Source organism: Euprymna scolopes, chromosome 34 (genome assembly GCF_053919585.1).
Source record: "Euprymna scolopes isolate OS-2025 chromosome 34, ASM5391958v1, whole genome shotgun sequence".
Lineage (NCBI taxonomy): Eukaryota > Metazoa > Mollusca > Cephalopoda > Sepiida > Sepiolidae > Euprymna > Euprymna scolopes.
In genome coordinates this window covers 50130869-50152152 of record NC_136515.1, presented here as the reverse complement: position 1 = coordinate 50152152, position 21284 = coordinate 50130869, and the positions used below count along the sequence as shown (strand labels likewise).

General features: G+C 30.6%; 1 protein-coding gene across 50 annotated transcripts in view; it reads left to right on the top strand.

Annotated features, from left to right (window-relative positions):
• The window catches only part of LOC145259193 (band 4.1-like protein 2), a 585710-nt gene that overhangs the window by 495777 nt on the left and 68649 nt on the right, over nt 1–21284 (top strand). For 32 of the 50 annotated variants that reach the window (XM_080116992.1, XM_080116976.1, XM_080116981.1 and 29 more), the window contains 2 exons: nt 13300–13413; nt 18291–18683. In XM_080116992.1, coding sequence (XP_079973118.1) covers nt 13300–13413; nt 18291–18683 — 507 coding nt within the window. The remainder of the gene's footprint in view (nt 1–13299; nt 13414–18290; nt 18684–21284) is intronic. The other 18 variants (XM_080117013.1, XM_080117018.1, XM_080117022.1 and 15 more) reach the window with 1 other exon arrangement.

Sequence of the window (21284 nt, the reverse complement as noted above, 5' to 3'; positions counted from 1 at the left end):
TGTATGTATGTATGTATGTATGTATATATATATATATATATATATATATATATATATTACATTACAAAAAAGGAAAACAATTAAACACAGGAAAAAAAACCTTAAATGACAGATTGACTGGTTTTGCTCAGATCAGAAAAGTGAAGATCTAAAATTTATTGAAAAACAGCAAAACATCGGAAGAAAGATTCAAGACTGGACGTCTTTAGGACATATGTAAGTTTTTGAAAAAACATTGATTTGGAAGAGAAGGAAAAGAAAAATGGAAACGTAAATGAAATGCAATAAAAATAACTACTTAACCGGGTTCAGTTTATTATGCAATGGCGAGGTATATTGCATTGTTTGAATGTGATTTTTGGCAGCTGTTTAGTTTACGAGTAAGAGCTGAACTTAAAGGTTGAGAATGATTAAAGCACTTTCAGTGCACTTGTGGCAGGGAAAAGGGAATTCTGTCTTTAGGAGGGTGCAGTTTTTAAAGCCAAAATTGTGTATGATATGATAGAAACTGGTTAATCACTTGTTTGGTTTTTACTTTCTGTGTTTAATTAGTTTTCCTTTTCTTTTTGATTTTTTTTTTTTTTCCATCCTGCCTCCACATTAGTATTTTATCCTAATATATATGCACACACACACACTAATCAAGTTTTATTATGGTATCTATTAAATTTGGAAATGTGTGGCTATATTATTTTCATTTTCTATTTGCTGCCTTCATCTGTAAAAATACATCATTTGGCATGGTCGCCTCATTCAGTTGTTTCTTTCTCCACACTAAAAGAAAAAGTTCTGTCTCCATGGGATTTAACAGTGGTTTATCTTGCTCCTTCTGCTTACGTACAAGGTGCCCAGATTTCTTTCAATCTTAAAAAGAAAATATCTCCGTTTTTGTTCAAATTATAAGTCAAACTAAAAAAAAAAAGAAAATTTCTTTTTGAATTTTTTGAATTCCGATTAGAGATGTACTTTGTCCAATGAAAAGCATTGCTGACTCTAATGCCAAAGTCTGATTTACAAGAACACCTCTTGACTCATTAACACCCATGATCTTTGTTTTTTAAAGACTAGAAGGATAACTAATCATATTTCAGCAACATCTGTACTTTTCAGAAATATCGATAGTTTCTCAGAGATTAGAGTGTTTTTCAAATGTTAGACCTACTTTTTGCCTGGTGCCCCCCTCCAAGCCACCAAATTCTTGGCCATAGTTGAGGTATCGTTCTCTGTTGGCGCTATGGTCTTGTGCAGTTCTAGGAGGTTCATCCTTCTAGGATTTACTTTCTCACTCTTTTAAAAGGTGTTAGTTTATTGCTACAAGGAATGTCAATGGGCTGCCCGGGCATTATTTTTTATAGGTCAGAGGGCTTTTCCTCTAGGGTATGTTTGTTGTGGCCTGGTAGGTCGGTAACATTCAAGACCAACACATAAGTATAATTAACAAAAAGTGTGTTACAGAAGTATACATCATGATTCTGTGGCCATAACTGCCACAAATTGCTGCAATGATGCCGAGATGTAACTGTATTGTATCTGGCGAAGTCCGTCTGTTTGTGAAATATGTAGATCAGCTTGCCTCATAAGTTTGCAGTAATTTTCTGAACACGATGAGGTTCTAGTTGGATGTAAATCTTAAGTTTATTTGTACGACAAAGTTTTAAATAGATGGCAAAAGAATTGTTAACAAAAGTTTTGTTAAGTGATGCCAAGACATCATCAACCTTCTCGATAATTTTGAAGATATTCTTTGCTGAATGCAAATTACTACTGGCAGTAATGCACAGGTCACATTCACAAGAGTACTTTTTTGTACTGTAGAGGGAGAGCAGAATGTTTTGATATTCGTGTTGTTGAGGAGGAGGAGGAGGAGGAGGATATAATTATTATATAAAGAGCAGTTGTCTGTGTATGTATGTATGTATGTATGTATGAAGGTTGTTCCAAGAGTAAAGCCTCTTTTTTTTTTTTTTTTTTTTTTTTTAACTCGAAAGATAAAAGAGTTACAAAGACGGGAGTGGTACCATCAAAATGAGCGACATTTTGTGCTCTAGAATTTATTTTTCTACATAGTCACCACCATTGTCAATGCACTTTTGCCAGTGATGAATGATGGTTGGGCATGGGCACCCGGAGCACGCTTTGTCATACGAAGGTCATTTCAATGATAAAGCCTCCTGTTTTTTGTTTTATTTTTAAGCTACGAAGACAGGAGTGGTACCATTTAAAAAGAGTAACCTTTTCTGCTCCAGAATTTATTTTTTTACGTAGTCATCACCTTCTCAATGCACTTTTGTCAGGTATTTAATAATGCATTTCATCTTCTGACACATTTTTAGAATTTCACACCATCAATATCTGCAACAGAGAGATGAAACTTTCAGGTTATGAATTCATAATTTCAGTCATAACAATACAATTTGCATTCCTTTCTGATTCACTCAGGCAAAAAAGAAAAAGAACGCATTACTTTGTAATGCCCCTTGTATAATTTCTTTGTCAGATTTTATGAGGTTTTGTTAAACATACCAAAAACAGTTGAAAGTATTTTTGTGCTCCTCTCCTCCCTCCCCCCATAAATTCTATTTTTCTAAAATTGCAAAAACCTAAATCCACTTCTGGGTACAGTATGTTTGCAATATTGGAGCATTTTAAACATTGAGTCAATAATTTTTGTGTCTGTTTTTTCATTGGTGTTATTTGCTTTTATATAATTTTCTTTCTTTTGTTCCTTTGTTTTTGTTTAAAAATCCTCAATCATTTTTTTTTTTTATATAATAAGCTTTTGTGTTTGTCATCAGGTTTTGCTTATTTTTCATCTTTTTTTTTTTTTTTTTTTTTTGAAATTTAATTTCTTCCTTCTTTGACTGTTCGATAAAAGAAATGGCTGTTAAAAAATAGCATGCCACCTTTTTATGCTTCATTTATTTAAAAATTATTTCTTTTTTCTTTTTTTTTTTTTTTACATCTGCTTCCTAAAACAAAGAGATGAGTGTCGGCAGACATTGTTTGACTCCTCAACATTACACAACTGTTGGAGTTTGTATAGAAGCACTTGAGCCACATAACATTCCTCAATAATTCCTTGATAGTCTTGAAATCTTGATAGGCCAACTATTTCGGTTTGTGTGGAAGCACTTGAGCCCCATATTAATCCTCAAAAGTTACTTGATATTTCGTCCACATAAGCTATTCCATCAGAGAAAACTGCGATGAAACTTGCGTGTTCATGTATCCGGTTGACAAGGAAGTTCTTGCGGTTTTTAATTTTTAAATTCAGATGAACATATCCCGGCTCAAACAAAACTTTCTTGATTGAAATAAACACCATCAGAATCAACACACTTTTGCCAACGCAAAACAAGTGTATTTATGTCAGTAATGTAAAAAAATCTTGCATTCTGGTGACAATGAATTCACTGAAGGCGTTTTTTAATATCACTTATCTTTTTGAAGAATTTCTCACGCAGAAAGTTGTCAAGATGCTTGAAAAAGTGGTAGTCAGTAGTTGAGAGGTCTGGAGAGTATGATGGATGAGGCAGAATTTTGTAGCCCAATTCATTCAACTTCTGCAGGTCGGTTTAGCAACATGCGGCCAGGCATTGTCATGGAGGAGAATTGGGCCTTTTTTTTGTTGAGTAATGTTGGGTGTTGTTGTTGAAGTTTCTGAAGCATTTCATCCATTTGTTTGTTGACAGTACTTATCCACAGTAATGGTTTCACCTGCATTCAAAAAACTAATGGATGAGATCAGTCGCAGACCACCAAACAGTCAGCATGACCTTCTTTTGGTGCAACTCTGGCTTTGGAAAGTTTCATGGAGCTTTGTCAGCGTCTAACCACTGAGCTGAGTGTATCTGGTTGTCATAAAGAACCCACTTATCATCACAAGTTACAATACGTCCAACAAAGATGTTATTGTTGCATAAAAGAAGGAAAGATAACACTTCATAACAGCGTTTCTTGTGGTTGTTGTTCAATTCCTGAGGCAGCCATTTATCAAGTTTTTTTTTTGTCTTTCCAATCTCGCAAGTGTTTGGAAATCGTCATATACTTATGTAATTCAGAAACAAGTTCTCAAAATTCAATGCCCGATCACTAGGCTTGTCTTCAAGACTCTTGTCGCTGCTAGGAAATTTCTTAAACCATTATTGTGGTGTGCATTTAGTAGGAGTTCCTGGGCAGAAAAATAATTACAAGTCAAAATAAAATTTTATGTTTTTAATGTGGAAGAGTTGTGCAACCAATTCTGTATTAGAAACTGACTTATCCTCCTTGATTTTAATTACAGTCCAGTTTTAAACACAAATTATCAGACATAATTGTGAATAGATATATTTTTTTTTTCCTATTAAAAATTCATCCGGCACATCTACGGGATCATTTTTTGTAACTGTTATATCATGGATTTTGATTTAATAATTCTGATGTGGAATAATTAATCGAACAACAAATTTGGTAACACAATGAGGTTTATTGTATGAAAAGTACAAAATAATATAGTCCAAGGAAGGAGATATTATATGTCAGTGGGTGAAGGTTGTAGCGCGTGGAATTAATTTCTTTCATCTTTCCTGTCTTTCTTTTCTAGCTTTATTTCAGTCGTCTCTAACTATTTAGTGTTAGAGATGTGCTAAATTTTTCCATTATAACAGTAATGTTTGGAATTTATATGCATTTCGCCGTGACATGCAAGTATGTAATGTATTAACCTGAAATGCATTGGTCACCAATCTACACAAACACCACCATATCTTTTTTTTTTTTTTTTTTTTTTTAGACGATACAATACAGGGCTCTACATTGCGAGTGAAACAGTCACATTTGCGATTGATTTTTCCAAGTGGCGACTAGAAATAATAAAACGCTTATCTTTTGGTGATTTTTTTTTTTTTTTTTTTTTTTTTCTCTTCACCAACAATCTTCCAAAGCTCATAACTGAGTGAAAAGTTGTTTTCAATTTTTTTTTTTTTTTTTTTTTAATAAATCGAGCAACGGTCAAATTATTTAAACAATAAAAGGACTAATAGAACAATATACTCTTTTTTTTTTTCTTAATGAAGGTTGCTCCAAAAAAAACATCTGAAAAAATAGAAATGTTTATACGTTCAAATCTCAACATAAAATTCGGTGCATATTTAGAATAAGATTTATTAAAAAAATACAGGAAAATTTTATGAGTTATGTACTTGTCATGGAACGAAGATGTCATATTCTAAAATTCACATGGATTCGGCTAGTAAACAAAAATATTTAGTTGTCAAAGGTCAACTTAAGATAAACTTATCTATAGAGCCCTGCAATAACATCTTATTAGTAAAACAGCAAAACTACAATTACTGAATGATGAGGAAGCATTTCCCTTTAGGATTCTCTCTTTCTTTTTAAATTCGTCTTTTTTGTGTGGTTATCTTGTTTGTTGCCATGTTCGGTAAAATCTTGTTCGTTGGTTTATTCATTCTCCATCAATCATTGCTTCTACGTCGCGTTCGTTTAACTAATTTCTGCTTTCTCATTTTCCTCATCAGCAAACTGCTCTTTTAATTTTATTTTGCTTCTATTTTTGCATTTGTTCTTTTGTTATATTTATGTAAAAAAAAAAAAAAAAAAAAAAAAAATTTGCATGGTTTTCATTGCAACTATGGTCATTTTGCTTTAGAGCGTCACATTTGAAGGAGGAAATGGTTAATACCTACCAATGCAAACTATAGAATCATCCAGCAGAGTTCTTTATGTTCCAGTCTATACTAAGATTGTGAAAGGTATTAACTGTTACTCACTCGCCTATAACTGTACATAAAACGGGTCACGTAACAAACAAAAGGTTGTATATGTCATCAAACATTCGAAAAATATTAAAAAAAAAAATTAAAACAAGCCGTATATTACTAAGTTTAAACAATTTATACATTTAAAACAAATTAATCTACAATCTCTGTGGAATTTACTCAGTTTACAATAGCTCCTAGCATGCATGTCTTAAAGTTGAACAAATGTCTGATGAAGGGGTATTTTCAGAAATATAACAACACGGATGCTCCACGTGATCCAAGTAAAAACACAATACATGTAAAAAAAAAAATATATATATAACAAATAAATTATAAATGCTTATACTCCAAACTTCAAGATGGCACCCATCTTACAGTTTATTCCTTTAAGTACGCCGATATGCACTTAAAGATGGACGGCATGTTGAGGTTTGGAGTATAAGCCTTTGTCATTTATTTGTTATATGCTTTCTAATTACCGTATATTTCAGCATATAAGACGACTGTCAGATAAGACGAGTTACAAAATTGGAGCAAATTTTAATAAATTTATCATATAGCGGTTGTATCAGATGACTGCTAAACCACAAAACCATGTTTGTTGAGCCTAGGCTAGATATTGCAACACCTGGGATCTTATGAAATATTTGTTTTTAAGGAGGATTTTTTAACTTTAAGGGTCATCTTATATGCCGAAATATACGGTACATTGAGCTTCATAAATTAAAGAATTGGTATGAGTAAAAGGTGAAATATAATTAAAACAAAAACAAAACCTATTTCCATATATATATATATATATATATATAGGATTGATAAAGGTGAAGCTGCATCCCTTATTTCACCATTATATCTTAATTGCTTCAGTTCGTGTCTATCCATTACATCTCTGTATTGTATTTACCTTCTAAAAACTAAAATTTCTTTTCTATACACATTAAACAAGGTTTCAAATAAACTACATTAAATATTTTTAATTTAAGTTTGCTTCATATTGAAGCGTATTTAGTTTCTTTTTGATGTCATATTTTAAAAAGATGACAATGGATTTAAATTCAGTAAATACTGAAAAGATTCGAATTTTAAATAAAAACTTGGTACTCATGCACTTATTGATCCGTGCTGAATTAATAACGTTATTATTTAAAAAGCCATTCTTAACATGGAAAGGGGAGAGTGTTTTGTATATATTCTGTAGTATAACCTTACAATTGAATAAAAAAACATATAAAACTTTAATTAAACTTGGAAATATGATTTAAAAAATAGCGCGGATCAGTAAGTGCATTAACACCAAAAACGTTTTTTTTTTTTATGGAAAAATGTTAGTAAAATTAATATTTAAAGTCTTTATTTTTGTGGGTTGTGTTTACCCTAAAGTTCAATCTGACCATAATATATATGACCCCTTCCAGTAATTCCTCTACTTTTCTGTGAATCTTGGAAAAAAAAAACAAAAAAAGATAGTGTTCGATATTTTTATAATCATTTGATATCTTTAAGGGCATTTTTGCTATTTATTTTTATTTTTTAATATCTAGCTTTTCAAATGCTAGCTGCTTTTTGTTTTCTTTTTGAAATTTTTGTTTGCTTCTAAAAAAAAAAAAACTGAAAAAAAATTTTCTCGTCTTTTGTTATTAGTTTTATTATGTTATACTATTTTATGAAACTTTCTCATTTTTTTTATAACTAATTACATCTGTTTTCTTATTTAGAAAAAGAAAATAAAACAAAACCTACTCTTAGATTTATATCCATCATACATTGGTACCTTACTCTGTTCACAAACGCCCCAAACAAACAAACAAAAAAAATATTACAGTTACCTTTTTTTTTCTTTTTCTTTTTTTTTTCAAACGAATTTTGTTTTGTATTCACAATGTTATAGTGCATGAACATACATGCACACTAGCTAGATTTTATGATACATCCACGAACACAAACTTGGTAGTTGTTGCTTTATGTTAATATCTAAGAATATCGGTTGTACTCAGATTTGCATACTATGAGCATTGGTCATTGTTACAGTGTTTGTGATATTTTGATAACTATAAAAATGTTGTTTGTTAAAATTTATACATACATATAATAAAATTATATAAACATTCTAAGTAGTCTACACAGACTGATCAACATTTCAATATTATGTTTTGTCTGGACTCCAATTGAACCCTGCACCTCCTATATATATATATATATATATATATATACAATTATACAAATGCAACTTTATCTGTGTGAGTTCGTTCGTTATAGACTCAAAATCGGCTGGACCGATTTTAATGAAATTTCACACAAAGGTACTGGCTGTGCCTGGCAGTGTTTTTAGCTAGGTTTTGCATCGAAACGTTTCCAACAAGTATCAGAAACAGATATTCACTATGTATTATTTTACGTATGCAAATGAAAATAACAGTCCATTTTTTTAGTTTGTTGCCTAGCGACGTGTCAAACCGACGCTAACACCGTTATTTATGTTATGAAATATTGCATACTACTACTACTACCCTACAGAGCACATGCCCAGATGCACACACGCGCACACGACTATTACAGCATATTTTCTCTTTCTTTTTTGTTTTTTTTGGACGACATAACTTCTTATTGTTGTTCCGTTAATTTGAAAAAAAATTAGTTCTTCCAGTTCTTCTTTATTAACTTGACTTTAATTACCACTTTATATACCATTTAGACAGGATTGGAGTTTAGGTGTCGATTAACCTCGATCCATTAACAACCCAAACCAAAAATGAAAGGGACACAAATATCGAGTCACCGTTTTGTATCCATGGAAACACTGATCGCATATCGTGTGGTTTACAAATAATCTGAAATTATTAACATTCTAAATTTCTTTTAATATTGACCTATTTTATTATTAATCTCCTTTTTTATTAAAAACGTGCGGCTAAAAGGGTGTATCGCAGTATATTTTTTATTAGTATTTTGAATTTAAATTCAATTATAGTGATGAAAAACTCCTGGAAATGAAAAAAAAATATATTGAGAGATTCTTTTAAATAAAAAATGAAACAATTTTTACTTACATAGACATATAACTTATAATAATTTTATACAATACGAACAGAAGTGTTCTGGTAGTTTTGCACAATTGGTGGGAGTTTGCAAGTATTCTGTACTTTCACCTAACAATTTAATTTTTTCCTTTTATAAAAAGCAATTTTTTTATTCTTTTACTTTTTTTTTTTTTTTTTTAAATACACAAAAACACATATCGTTCCCAAAACCTGTACCTAATTCATAAGTTAGGGATACGCTGAGACATTGCTCGCTTTATTCTCTGCATGTGCACCAAAATGGTAATTATTACAAGAAATCCGATGCCTTATAGCGGTACATTAAAAGAAAAAGATTAATATTACAAAAACTCATTCTTAAAACATTTTTTCATTCCATTTGTTTGTTGAAGAAATTTATACAATTTATATACCCATAACTAAAATTTGTCTGACGTCACTTCCGTAAACAAGGGAGTGCGCATCTTCAGCATTACCCCAAAAATATTACTAAACTTGAATTTAAATTCCAAATTCTTTTAAAACAATATATTCCGATAATACGCCGTGCACGACTTAATGGACTGCACAAAAATCACTAAAATTGAATTAAAATGAATATTATTGCCTTTCAGCGATACATTTTTATTAAAGAAAAAGATTATTCTTAAAATAAGTCATTATTAAAAGAAATTTAGATGATTGTTAAAAATAAAATAAAAAAACTTACTGATTATATTGTTTTATTTCGAAATATAAGTTCACCTTATTTGTAAACTGAACTTATATATGGTCAACTGTTTCCATTGTTAATCAAAACAAAACACTCCTCATGAGAACAATGGTTTTATTGTATTATTGCTTATGCAATACTTATGCATTTACGAACATTTATTTATAATTCTCTCTTTTCTCATTAAAACTTCTCATAAATTTCGATTGAGATTTTTATCAGAAATTTTATAGTTTTACATATTTATTTTATCTTACACTTCATAAGCATAAAAATGGCATTAAATCAACCCCCGGCATGGTTGGGTAATACTGCTAGTGTGTATATATATATATATATATATATATATATATATATATATATATATATATATATATATATTTTCAGAATGTGAAAGATTATATAATTATTTTCATAGCCAAACAACTCCGCAGCCTACAAGGGCTATGACAGCCAAAAACTGGAAGTCCAAGACTCGATTTTAGCTTTCATCTGGGCTCATCAGTTAAACATATCCGAAGCCCGAGCCTCTTGCATGCGAGGCAAGCACTGTGCCAACTGAGCAAACTGTCATGACTCTTGTTGGCTGTAGATATATATATATATATATATATATATATAAATGGATAAAGAGTATAAGCTAACCATTACAGATGTGAGGGTTGAAATATATCAGCCTGTTCAAATGTCACCAAATTGCTAGATATACATAAACCTATGCCTTCCAAATATTTATAATTTTTTTCGTGTTTCCATATAGCATTTGAATAAGGCTGATAGGATCAGAATGAATCATTTTCTTGAGTTTTAATGCTTTTTGCTCATTGTAGTTTTGCACTATTCAAAATATACATTGAGCCTTATTCATTTTTATATATTTTCTTTATATTTTATATAAATTCTGTAACAATTGAACACGGAATTGAGCTTTGATTTCATTATATATCATATGAACCTTGTTTGAAAGAAAGTGTTATTTATATTGTAAGAGGAAGGGGATCACTTATTTTTGATATTAAACTTTTTTATATATAACATTGGACAAATTCTTTTTTTTTTTTTTTTTCTTTTTCATCTTTTGATCAAACATTTTGATAAGAAAAAGTTCAAATTTTTAAATCTGTTATTTAATGGATGACTTTTTAGATTTTTCTTTTCTCTTTAGAAGAATTTTATTTTACTTATTGGGACAATTGTTCTTATCTTGATTGTTGTTAGAACAAAATGAACTCCTGAAGTAGACCAAAGAACACATCAGTTGATTTCATGTTTTGATAACATTCAAGATAACGACGTAGTTCAGTTTTTTTTTTTTTATAAAATAAGTAAGCAAGAAAAAAAAAATACCATGTGTGTAAATATATAATGAAACCTTACTTAAGTATTTGCTTTTTTGGGGAGTGATGTCTTTAAAAAAGTTTTCAGGTTAAAATAGATGTTCAAGAATGTTTTCTCTTGTTGATATTGTTTTCTCTATTCAAAAATAGTTTTCCTTATTTAACTCATGATTTATCACCATACAAAAACTATTTAAAAGTCGGAATTCATTTTTTTTTTTTTTTTTTTTTTTTTTTTTTTCAATTTAAAAAAAAAAAAAAAAAGTACAGGAAAAATTTTTTTTCATCCTTACATGTATTTTATTCCTGTTTGCATTTACACGCACAATTATTTCCAATAAAGATTTTAAAAATAACAAAAAAGATATATATTATAAAAGTTTTTCAATTTTATATTCAAATATCAATATTAATATCACAAAGTTAATTTAAATAGCTCAATAGTGTAATACTAGAGCTATAAATACTTTTAATATTATACCATTTCACTGAGAACAGTATGTACAGCATAATCACATTGACACACTGGTTCCCATTAGATCCCCAAAGTTGAGCAACGTTTAGCCTAATCAGTGCTAAATATGGGTGACCATTTGGGAATTCCAGTTGCTGTATGTGCTCTCTGTTTATCTTGGCACTGTAGAGTCGCCTTGCACTTCTCCTTGCCACTGGACTCGAACAGTGCTGATTCAAGAGAGGTTTGGTTAGGCATTGTGTAAACTTTGTCTCATAATTACTTGCGCAACTACCTTTACAGGGGTGGTCCTGGATATGACCTTAAACTATATCAAGTGGTGAGGCCCCGGCTTGCGGGCTTTGGGGAGTGTAGAGCCACCCTTTAATTACCATTGCTCCCAAGTCCACTCTGACCCGGAGTGGTAGTAACTGTTAGGGTCCCAACTATGGGTTAAATAGAAACCGACGTGAAAACAACAAATATATTCTATTAAAAAATTTTTCTTCAAAATCTTTGGATTCGGCATTAAATAACCCGAAAAGGGTTGATATGCCGTAAAACAAAAACAACCAACCAACCAACTTTACAGGAGGTATCCATTGTCTTTTGAGACTGAATGAAGGCATCAATTGAGATCAGACACTCATTTATGTTCATCCCCCCCCCATTTAATTTATTTTTTAGGTTGGTGCAAAAATAATGTAGTTTATTTGACGTTCAACTGCAAATCAAAAACGACATTATTTTTGCACCAACCGTATACTATATATATATACTAGTATATGCTTTATTACATAAGCGTACAGTTGTTTTAGACTGTTAATATTTTTGTATATAGTTCTTTGTATATATGTTTATATTTTTATTTCAGTATGAGCAGCTCATTAGAGCTAAGAATATACACAAAACAATTGTACGTTTATGTAGTAAATAAATGAACATGAATGAATGCTTGTTTTCATTCGCAGTGAATTGGTATAATATTAAAAATATATATTTATATTTTTTACATAATGAAATTTACCTGACAATCCCAGAAACTATTTACATTGAGTCTTTAAGATTTTCTTTTTGTATAAACAAAAAGAAAATTTCTTAGGACATAATGTGGTTTCTATTTGATTTTTTTCCCTGTTTTTCTTTTCTTTTTTGTTTACTATTTTTTTTTTTTTTTTTTTTTGCTTCCTTTGCCATACTTTCCAATTTTCTATATTATTTTTTCAATTGTAATTCTTAACCTCTATTTGGTTCTGTTAAGCGAGGTTTGACACTGTTTAGCTAAACTTTTTAATGTTTTTACCTTCTCATTTCATTGTGTTAAAAGATAAATTTGGTCTTTATATAGCCATAATGAAATTCTGTACCCCTACCCCCCCAAAATATATATATGTTAGTGTTGGGATGTTTAACCAGAAAACTCGGAACTTTTTAGGGTATCAGAATCAAAAAATATCTGTTTATTTTCTGATGGCAAAAGATTTCTTTTTTATTTTCAAATTTTAATTATCCATTGTGGTACTTAATTTTTGTTTACAAATATTTATTAATTTTAAAAAACTATTCAAATATTTATTAATTTTAAAAAACTAAACTTTATGTAAAAAATTAAAACCTATAGATCAACCCGCTTTCAACAAGTGTATTTTTACATTTATATATATTGGTTTTTACAGTAATCTAAATAAAATACTACAATTGTATACCTAAATATTTAGAAGTTATAAAAAAGTTGGAAGCGAAAAAATACTGGAATCATCCCATCACTTATATATATGTTTGTTGAAAAGGTATAATGTTTCATTTTTTTTTTTTTTTTTGTTTTTTTTTTTACAATATGTATATGTAAGTATATTGTAATCCATGTGAAGACGTTGACTTCTTGTGATTTATTTGTTGGATTCTGATTGCTTCTATTTTCTTTTCATCTTTTCTTTGCTACAAATCTTGGCGCATACTCATGTTCTGCTTCCGTCTTCCTTCATCCTTCCAGCGAAAGAGCGGCGCTTCAAGTTCACCCGAACACTCAGACGATGAGAAAGAACGCAAAGGGGACAAATTAGGCCCAGGGGCAGTTAACGGTCAAGCTGGCAAAGAACCAGTTAAGGTTTGAAAACATTGTTACACAAAAACTCCCATCACTCTTTGTTGTAGCTCATACTCACCTGTATTTTATTTGTACTCTCCACTAACATCCTCACAACTGCCTTTTTATGTCTATTTGCACACACACATATATATGCATGCATACAGATCTACTTCTGTGTTTTCTTATGAATATGTCATTGCTGGGATTCATCTTTGGTTGCTGGAATCACACCAGTTTTTGATACTTGTCCAGTCTACAACCCTGTCTCTGGCAACTTAGCATCATCATCTTTTTCAGCAGCTTAGACAATCAGCCAGAAGATGCCGAAGTGATTAGCCAATCAACTGTCAGACGACAAATTTCAAGTGAAAGTGTTTAATTGATTAATCAAGAAAAATGACGTAAAACCAAAAATGACTTTCAACACGCTATGCCAATATGAAATCCCTCCCCTTCTCCATTATAAGGATGACTTTGTATTTTGAAAGCCATTCTTAATATAGGAAATTGAGAATGCCATGTTTTGAATTGTGTGGCAGTGTTTGTTTCGTAACCTGCCATACCAGAGATAGTGTTATAAACTGGATTAGTACCCTGTTTTAAAATTTTGGTTTTAAATTTCCTTGCCTATTCATATTTTGGTAACTTAGTGGTTTTAAGCCCCGTAAGGAAAGCTAGAAAGGGATTGACCATTTTTAGCTTATGAATGTAGGGATTTTATAATGAAAACTTGGATAAACAAATTATTTTCAAGGAAATACTGTAGGGAATTTGTATTAAAAAAAACAAACTATTTGGTTTTACTTACTCATTTGTGATCTAATATGAATTAATAAAAATTTTAATATTACAAAGATTTTTTTAAGGCAGCTTATTATATTGTACATAGTGTTGATATATATATATATGTGTGTGTGTGTGTGTGTGTGTGTGTGTGTGTGTGTGTGCGCGTATGTGTTTCTGTCGACATATATTTTATTTCCTTATAATATATACCAGTCCTTATTTAAGAAGCCCAATGTAATTACAGAGCAATATAGTGAATAAATGACAAGACTATATTCCAAAGTTCATGATGGTGACCATTTTACAATTTATTCCTTTAATTCAGTTGACATTTACAATTTTGCACTACGAAGCAGATACTGTCAAGAATTGTAAATATCAACTGAATTAAAGGAATAAATTGTAAGATGGTCGACATCATGAACTTTGGAATATAGTCTTTTATTATTTATTCACTATATATATATATATATATGTATATATATATATTCTCATTCTGTTATTTTGAATTTGAGGAGTGGAACAAAGTACATCATGAGCAGAATAAAGTGTATTGACCAGAGTCAATGTTGCTTAACTTTAGTGATTTAACGAGAACCGGTGTGTCCACATGATTATGCTGTATTATTGTAAGTATTATTCATCTAAGTGGATAAAGCCAAATAGTCTCTCACTGATTTCTCAAACAGTATTTCCTTCAAGATAATTAATCTCAGTAATAGTAACATTTACAGAAAATTGTGGTGAAAAAGCAAACCTATTCCAGGATGGGGGATAACCAATTGAATCCCATTATTGACGAATGCACATATACTTTTTGTACAGAGGTGTCACATGACGAAAACCTTATTTATTGACTTTTTTTTTTTTTTTTTTTTTTTTTGACAACTGTTTTTGTATTTTATAGAATTAATGACCTTATTTACTTTTTTTTAGTTTTTATTTGGTTAAAAATGCAAATAATTATTACTTTCAGAATTTCTGATTTTATTTGTATCTTTATTTTTGGTCGTTTTCTTTCTTTTTTTTTGTCGTTTTCTTTTTTATTTTGGTTGTTTTTTTTTTTGTGGTCTTTTTCTTTTTTTTTTTTGGTCTTTTTTTTGTCTTTGGTCTTTTTTTTATCTTTTCTTTTTTTCTTTTCTGGCAACTGCAATATCTGACATGATATTTTACTCTTTAGGCTTCCACAGAATTAATAATTTCTTGTTTTATTTATTTTTTTATTTGGTTTGTCAAAAATGCAGGTAATTATCAATTTCAAAATTTTTTTATCTGCTGGAAAGATTTTAATTATTTTCATTTTAATATCAAACACAATGCTACCACATTGAAAGAAAAAAAACAAAAAACTTTATTTTGATTTTATGCTGTTTATAATTAATGAAAGATTTATTAGGCACTAAACGCTAGAACCTAGGAATTACTTTTCCTCTGTTTTGTTTAAGTTCAATACCAAGATTTTGTTGATCTTGCCTTCCTTCCTCTTCCACATAATAAGAAACAAGACAATTAAATGTACAAATCTAATTGTTGTGGCCTTCAAGGGTAGAAAAGAAATAAGACAACAAGGAGGTAGTTTAGAGTATTTTATTTTCATCCAAAACAAGGCGTATTGTCACATAGTTTTAAGGGGCTACTATTTGGATCATGTCTATAGGGACTGGAGTTAAGCAGCAAGATGTCTGTTCACATCACATTTAAATTTCTGCAGGTTACTACAATCAGGGAAACATAAAAACCGGGAGGGAATTTCAAAGTTTAGAAGTCCAAATTATGAGTAGAAGGGTTTCCAGTATTTAGGGACCTCAACAGTAAACGGATGTGATTTGTCTGGAGTATTTACGTCAGGTGGGGGTGGGTGCAAGATACAAGTGCTACGAGTTCATTAGAGCACAATTCATTAAAGTACTTTTAAAACAGGCACAGGGATGCAATATTGTGGAGATGGAACAGATTTGCCGACGTGCTGCCAGAGATTACTTTTGGATTGTTCATAGCAATTCTTTTTGTTACCAATATTAATATACCGGGAAAAATCCATAGAGTTGTGCAATAGAGTATTATATCTGATATTTTAGATTTTTCCATAAGTTTGATCTCACGAAAACTTAGAAATTTCTTAGAATATTCTTTGAGTACTTGGTTCTTGGTATTTGTACAGTTTAATCAAGACATTAAAAAATGAAAATATCGAAAAAAAGTTTAAATTGTATGTATCTATTCTGGAATGAAGTTCTCTGAAAAAAAATTTCACTTAATTTCATCAAGTATTTTTTTTTCTTTCTTTTTTTACAATGAAAAAACAATTTGTTATGATACCGAGCGAAGGGTTCGATTTTTAGGAAGAAAAGCTAATATTAAAGATGGGGAGAGAGTGTCAGCACTTTAAATTGAGTTATCTTCCCGTGGCATGTTTAAAAAATTTCAAAGATGTCTACTTTCAACGTGCTGTCATAAAAATGTGTTTTTTCGCTGTATAAAAAAAACTACTTAATCAAATTAAGTGAAAATTTTCAGTCCAAAACAGATACATACAATATAGGCCTAACCTTTTTTTTTTCCTTGATATTTTCATTTTTTAAGGTCTTGATTAAACTGTACGTGCCTGATCACTGGAATCGAGATTTGACATGGAATGTACCAAATCAGATTTTATATTTTTGTTCATTTGATAATCTTCATTGCTAGTTGATTAATTTTAATACTTTAATTTAACATTAAAAAAAAAAAAAAATTCATATTCATCTCAGAATTCCTACTGTTTCTGCAAATGAAGGTACAAGCAGTATATTTTACTTTTGTTTTTTTTATAAATTGTTGAAAATAAGAGTTGTTGAAAAATCAGAATCTGTTTCTATAAGCATAAAAAAAGAGTGACATTCTTGGAAAGGGAGGTAACTTTGTATAATTTAGGACTATAGCAGTTAATAAGATAATGCTCATACAGAGATGGTAATCTTAATGGTTTGCATATAAAACAATTGAATCAGAATTTGTTTTTAAAGGTTTCATCTACTTACAAAAATATAAGTTTTTTCTAAGTTGATGCTAACAGAAAGGGAGATAACTATACAACTTAGGAATTACAGTACAGATATTAATGTCTATTTAGTAAAGATAATCTGGCACTTCTACACTATTAGGACAAAATTTTTTAAGTCAATAAATGGAGTTTTCGGATATAAAAAAACAATGGTTTCTACTGATTTTTTTTTTTTTGTCAGTTCTAATAAGTTACAATTGTAACTTCCAAATTATGCAGTCAAAGTTACCTGAATATTACTGAATTATTAAAAAAAAACAACAACTTTGTGTTAGCAGGTGAAAAATTGCAGCCATCTTATTGTTTAAATCGTAATGGAAAATTACTTCCCTTTTGAACTCTCCTGTGTCTTATGATCGTTTTCTTCAAATTCTATTTTTTATTTTCTTTAATAAATAATTTTCTACCTTTATAGATTTTTGGATATAATCATCTTAAAAATACGAGGAATACGTAGGTACCTTTTTGTTTTCATGCGGGATTCAGTTTTACGATTTCCGAAATTTCGTCCCAATAGTGTAGAAGTGCTAATAATCTTAATATTATTTTATTTATCTCTTCAGGAGGTTATAAACAAGGTTAAATGTTTTTTATTATTATGAAAATGTTTCTGTGGAACAAACTGGATTTGAACTTGGCACACCTAGGTTTTCAATCTATGTCATTAACCACTCAGCGACATTCACACCTATGTATTATAAGTATATACTAAAAAAAAAAAAAAAAAAAATTCTTAACCGATTATTTTTCCTGATTTCAACCAGACTACTTTTGTTAACAGTAACAACATCACAGGATTTCTTTTTATATACACATACACAACGCTCTCAGTTCGTATTACAAATAATTGTTTTTGGCAGCTCTGTGTCGAACTGTCAACGAACCTTTTTAAACACTTCATTTGTTTTTGTAAATTTTGTTTTCCAATTCCTTCCGTTGTTTTTGTTTTTTATGTTTTCTACATTCTGCTTCAATTTTCTTTTGACTCTGTCGTCTTCTCGCATGGAACTGTGAATGCCAGTCTAACTGTTGTTATTTAAAACTTCACCTTCATTCATCCTTACAGCGAAAAGGTTCATCCTCATCAAGCTCTTCAAATTCATCCGCTGAAGGAGTTTTGGGTGACGAAGATGGGCCAGAGTTAGCGGTTGAGGCCAAAGAGGGAATCCTTGATGTGCCGTCATTACCGACCATTATTAGTGAGGAAGATAATGAAACTGTGGCTACCCTGGATGGGTCGTCTGCTGAACCTCCATTGCCCCCTGTAGTAAATGAGGGAGATGAACCTGTCGAGGGAGCAGCGTTGGGTTCTCTGAATAAATTGGATGACCTACCTTTACCCCCAGTTATAGTTGAGGAAAATGAACCCATCGATGAAGCCACACCCGAATCCATTTCTCAGTTGGCTGAACATCCGTCGCCCTCAGATATAGCGGACGACACTCAACCACCCGAGAAGGTTTGAAAATACGGAGGTCCAAATCCTCATCTCTTGAAGCGACAACTCACTTTACCTTGCTACACTTGTCTACTAATAATCTGATATAAACTGTATATCGTGTATGTGTATGTATATATATATATATTTATATACACACACACTTAAAACATTTGATCAACAGAGCTGTCACCAAGTTTAAGAGATTTCATATATTTAATCTATTTTTAGTATAATGATTATATTATGTGAGACTTCAAATTGTGATTTTTAATTTTAGGCAATTACAAAAAAATATAAATAAAATGAAAATACATTTTTAGACTAGCAAGAATACTCAATGGTGCCCAGTTTATAAAATTGTAAATTTTATGAAAATTACCAGCTTTTGTTAAATAATATTGATTAAAAAAAAAATGGCAACTTGTGTTCAATTATATACATACGATGAAATCCCTTTGTTATTGCATTTGAATCATTAGTGGCAATAAGTGATTTCTGTCATTATGTGGGATGTTTTTTATCCTCATTGTGAACACAAAATAACTGTTTGTCTCTTTTTGACTTGTAGTAGTTGGCTCATTGGATAGTGATGCCTTTACACATTTTTGAGAATACAAGAACTGCCGAAATGTGACGACATGCAACCAATATTGAAAGATAGATTTACGATGTGAATCTTAATTATTTGGAAGTTAGTATCCCTCTTTAAAAAAAACAAACAAAAATACTTATATTTAATTGTCTAAAATAAATTTACATTACATACTGTGGTTTGTCAGTAAATATTTCCAAAAGAGTTGATGACATAAAACAAACCTATTCAAATCATGTTAAAGAGTTTTGCATAGATTACATTGCAATAAAGAATTAATAGGAAATAAAACAAAAGAATACAGCAATGCTGATCCAGAATTCCCTCTATATTAAGAAATAAATAAAAAAACATCTGTACGTACAGAAAGAAAATATTTTGTTCCAAAAATTATGTTAACTGTTCAAGTAGTTTTATTTTTATAAAGAAAATTAGCCTAGGTGCCCGTTCATCGCCAAACTGGAAGTGGTGAAGGTTTAAATTAAGGATAGTCAATCGAAAAGAGGGGATGAATTTCAAAAATATTGTTGAAAAAAGCGACCCCCTCCTTGTAGAAAAGTGCCCAGTTGACAATTAAGGAATTAATGTTAGCCAATTTTTCGGTATTTGTCGTCCAAAGGGCCGAGCTGAAAACTATACCGATCTCGTGAAAATCTGTCGCCTCTGTTGAAAGTTTTAGGCAGACATACATACATACATACATACAAATATATATATATATATATATATATATATATATATATATATACATTTAAACAGACAGATGAGATTTATATTATAATTTTTAAGCGATAAATGAGAATTTGTGTGCATTACAACAAAAATCTCGCAAGTTCGAATTATGTTGAGTTATCTCTCTGGTTTACTGAGACTGTTTCCAAAATTGTGCTGCATGGCAGTCACTCCCCAGTTAGCCATAAAATTTTATTTTCTTATTTAAAAATAAAACTGTGATCAATTTATATCATTTTTGGAATATGATATCTTTTGTCACGTGTATGTAAACCGTACAGATTTTCCTTTATTTTTGTTTTTAGTGTAGGGTGAATGCTGGACAAGCACCAAAATAAACTTGAGTGACATTAATTGATTTTAATTATTTTTAAGTTCAATCGAGGTCCAGATTTCTTTCATAAAGAAAAAAAAGAAATGTTTTGTCTTTTTTCTGAAACATTGGTTGGCAGCTCTTTGATCCCATGATCCCTCAGTCTAGTGACCTACTTGCATTACCCATTCTCCAATTTAAGCTTGTCTTCTTGAGCTTATTTTCATCCAATCTCTAATCCCTAGCATGTATAACTATTGCTGAACTTTAAAAAAAAAAAAAAGAGGGGGAGCAAAAGAAAACTTCGAACCGAAACTCACGTGCGCCTTCTACGCTGCTTAGAATATCTGCCTTTTATTTTGTATTTCCTGCTTGTAAAACAAATTGTCATTGGTGACCACAAAGTTTGGTGCAAATTCTCTCCGGATTATCGGCAGCGTTTAATATATCTCATAGTTTTTCTTTTATTAATCTTATTTATTTTTATTTTTTATGTTTTTATACATTTATACACCCCAACCAAGGTATATTGCCACTTGCAACATTAATGACTACTACTTTGGATCATATGTAACGGGAAACTGTGGGGAGTTGAGCAGAGATATATTTGTTCACATTACATTTAAACTTCAGGAAACTGAGGGAATTCCAAAATCTAGCCGTCTGAAAGAAGAAACTATTAGAGTAGAAGGCTTTCCAACATTTAGAGACCTCAAAAGTAAATGGGTCGAATTTTGCTGCTTGTCAGTTTAGTCGATGAGGCACAAGTGCTAGGAGTTCATTAGAACACATTCCATTAAATTGCTTGCAAAATGGACACTAGGACGCAACACTGCAGTGATGGAGCAGTGCTTGGAGCATGGCTGATAGTGCAGGATCTTGTCCCTGATGCAGGTTGAGGTTTTATTATGGAAAACTTAAACATTATGATCATTTCTGTTAACAAACATATATAATCCTAGTGATCATTTTGTAGAATGGA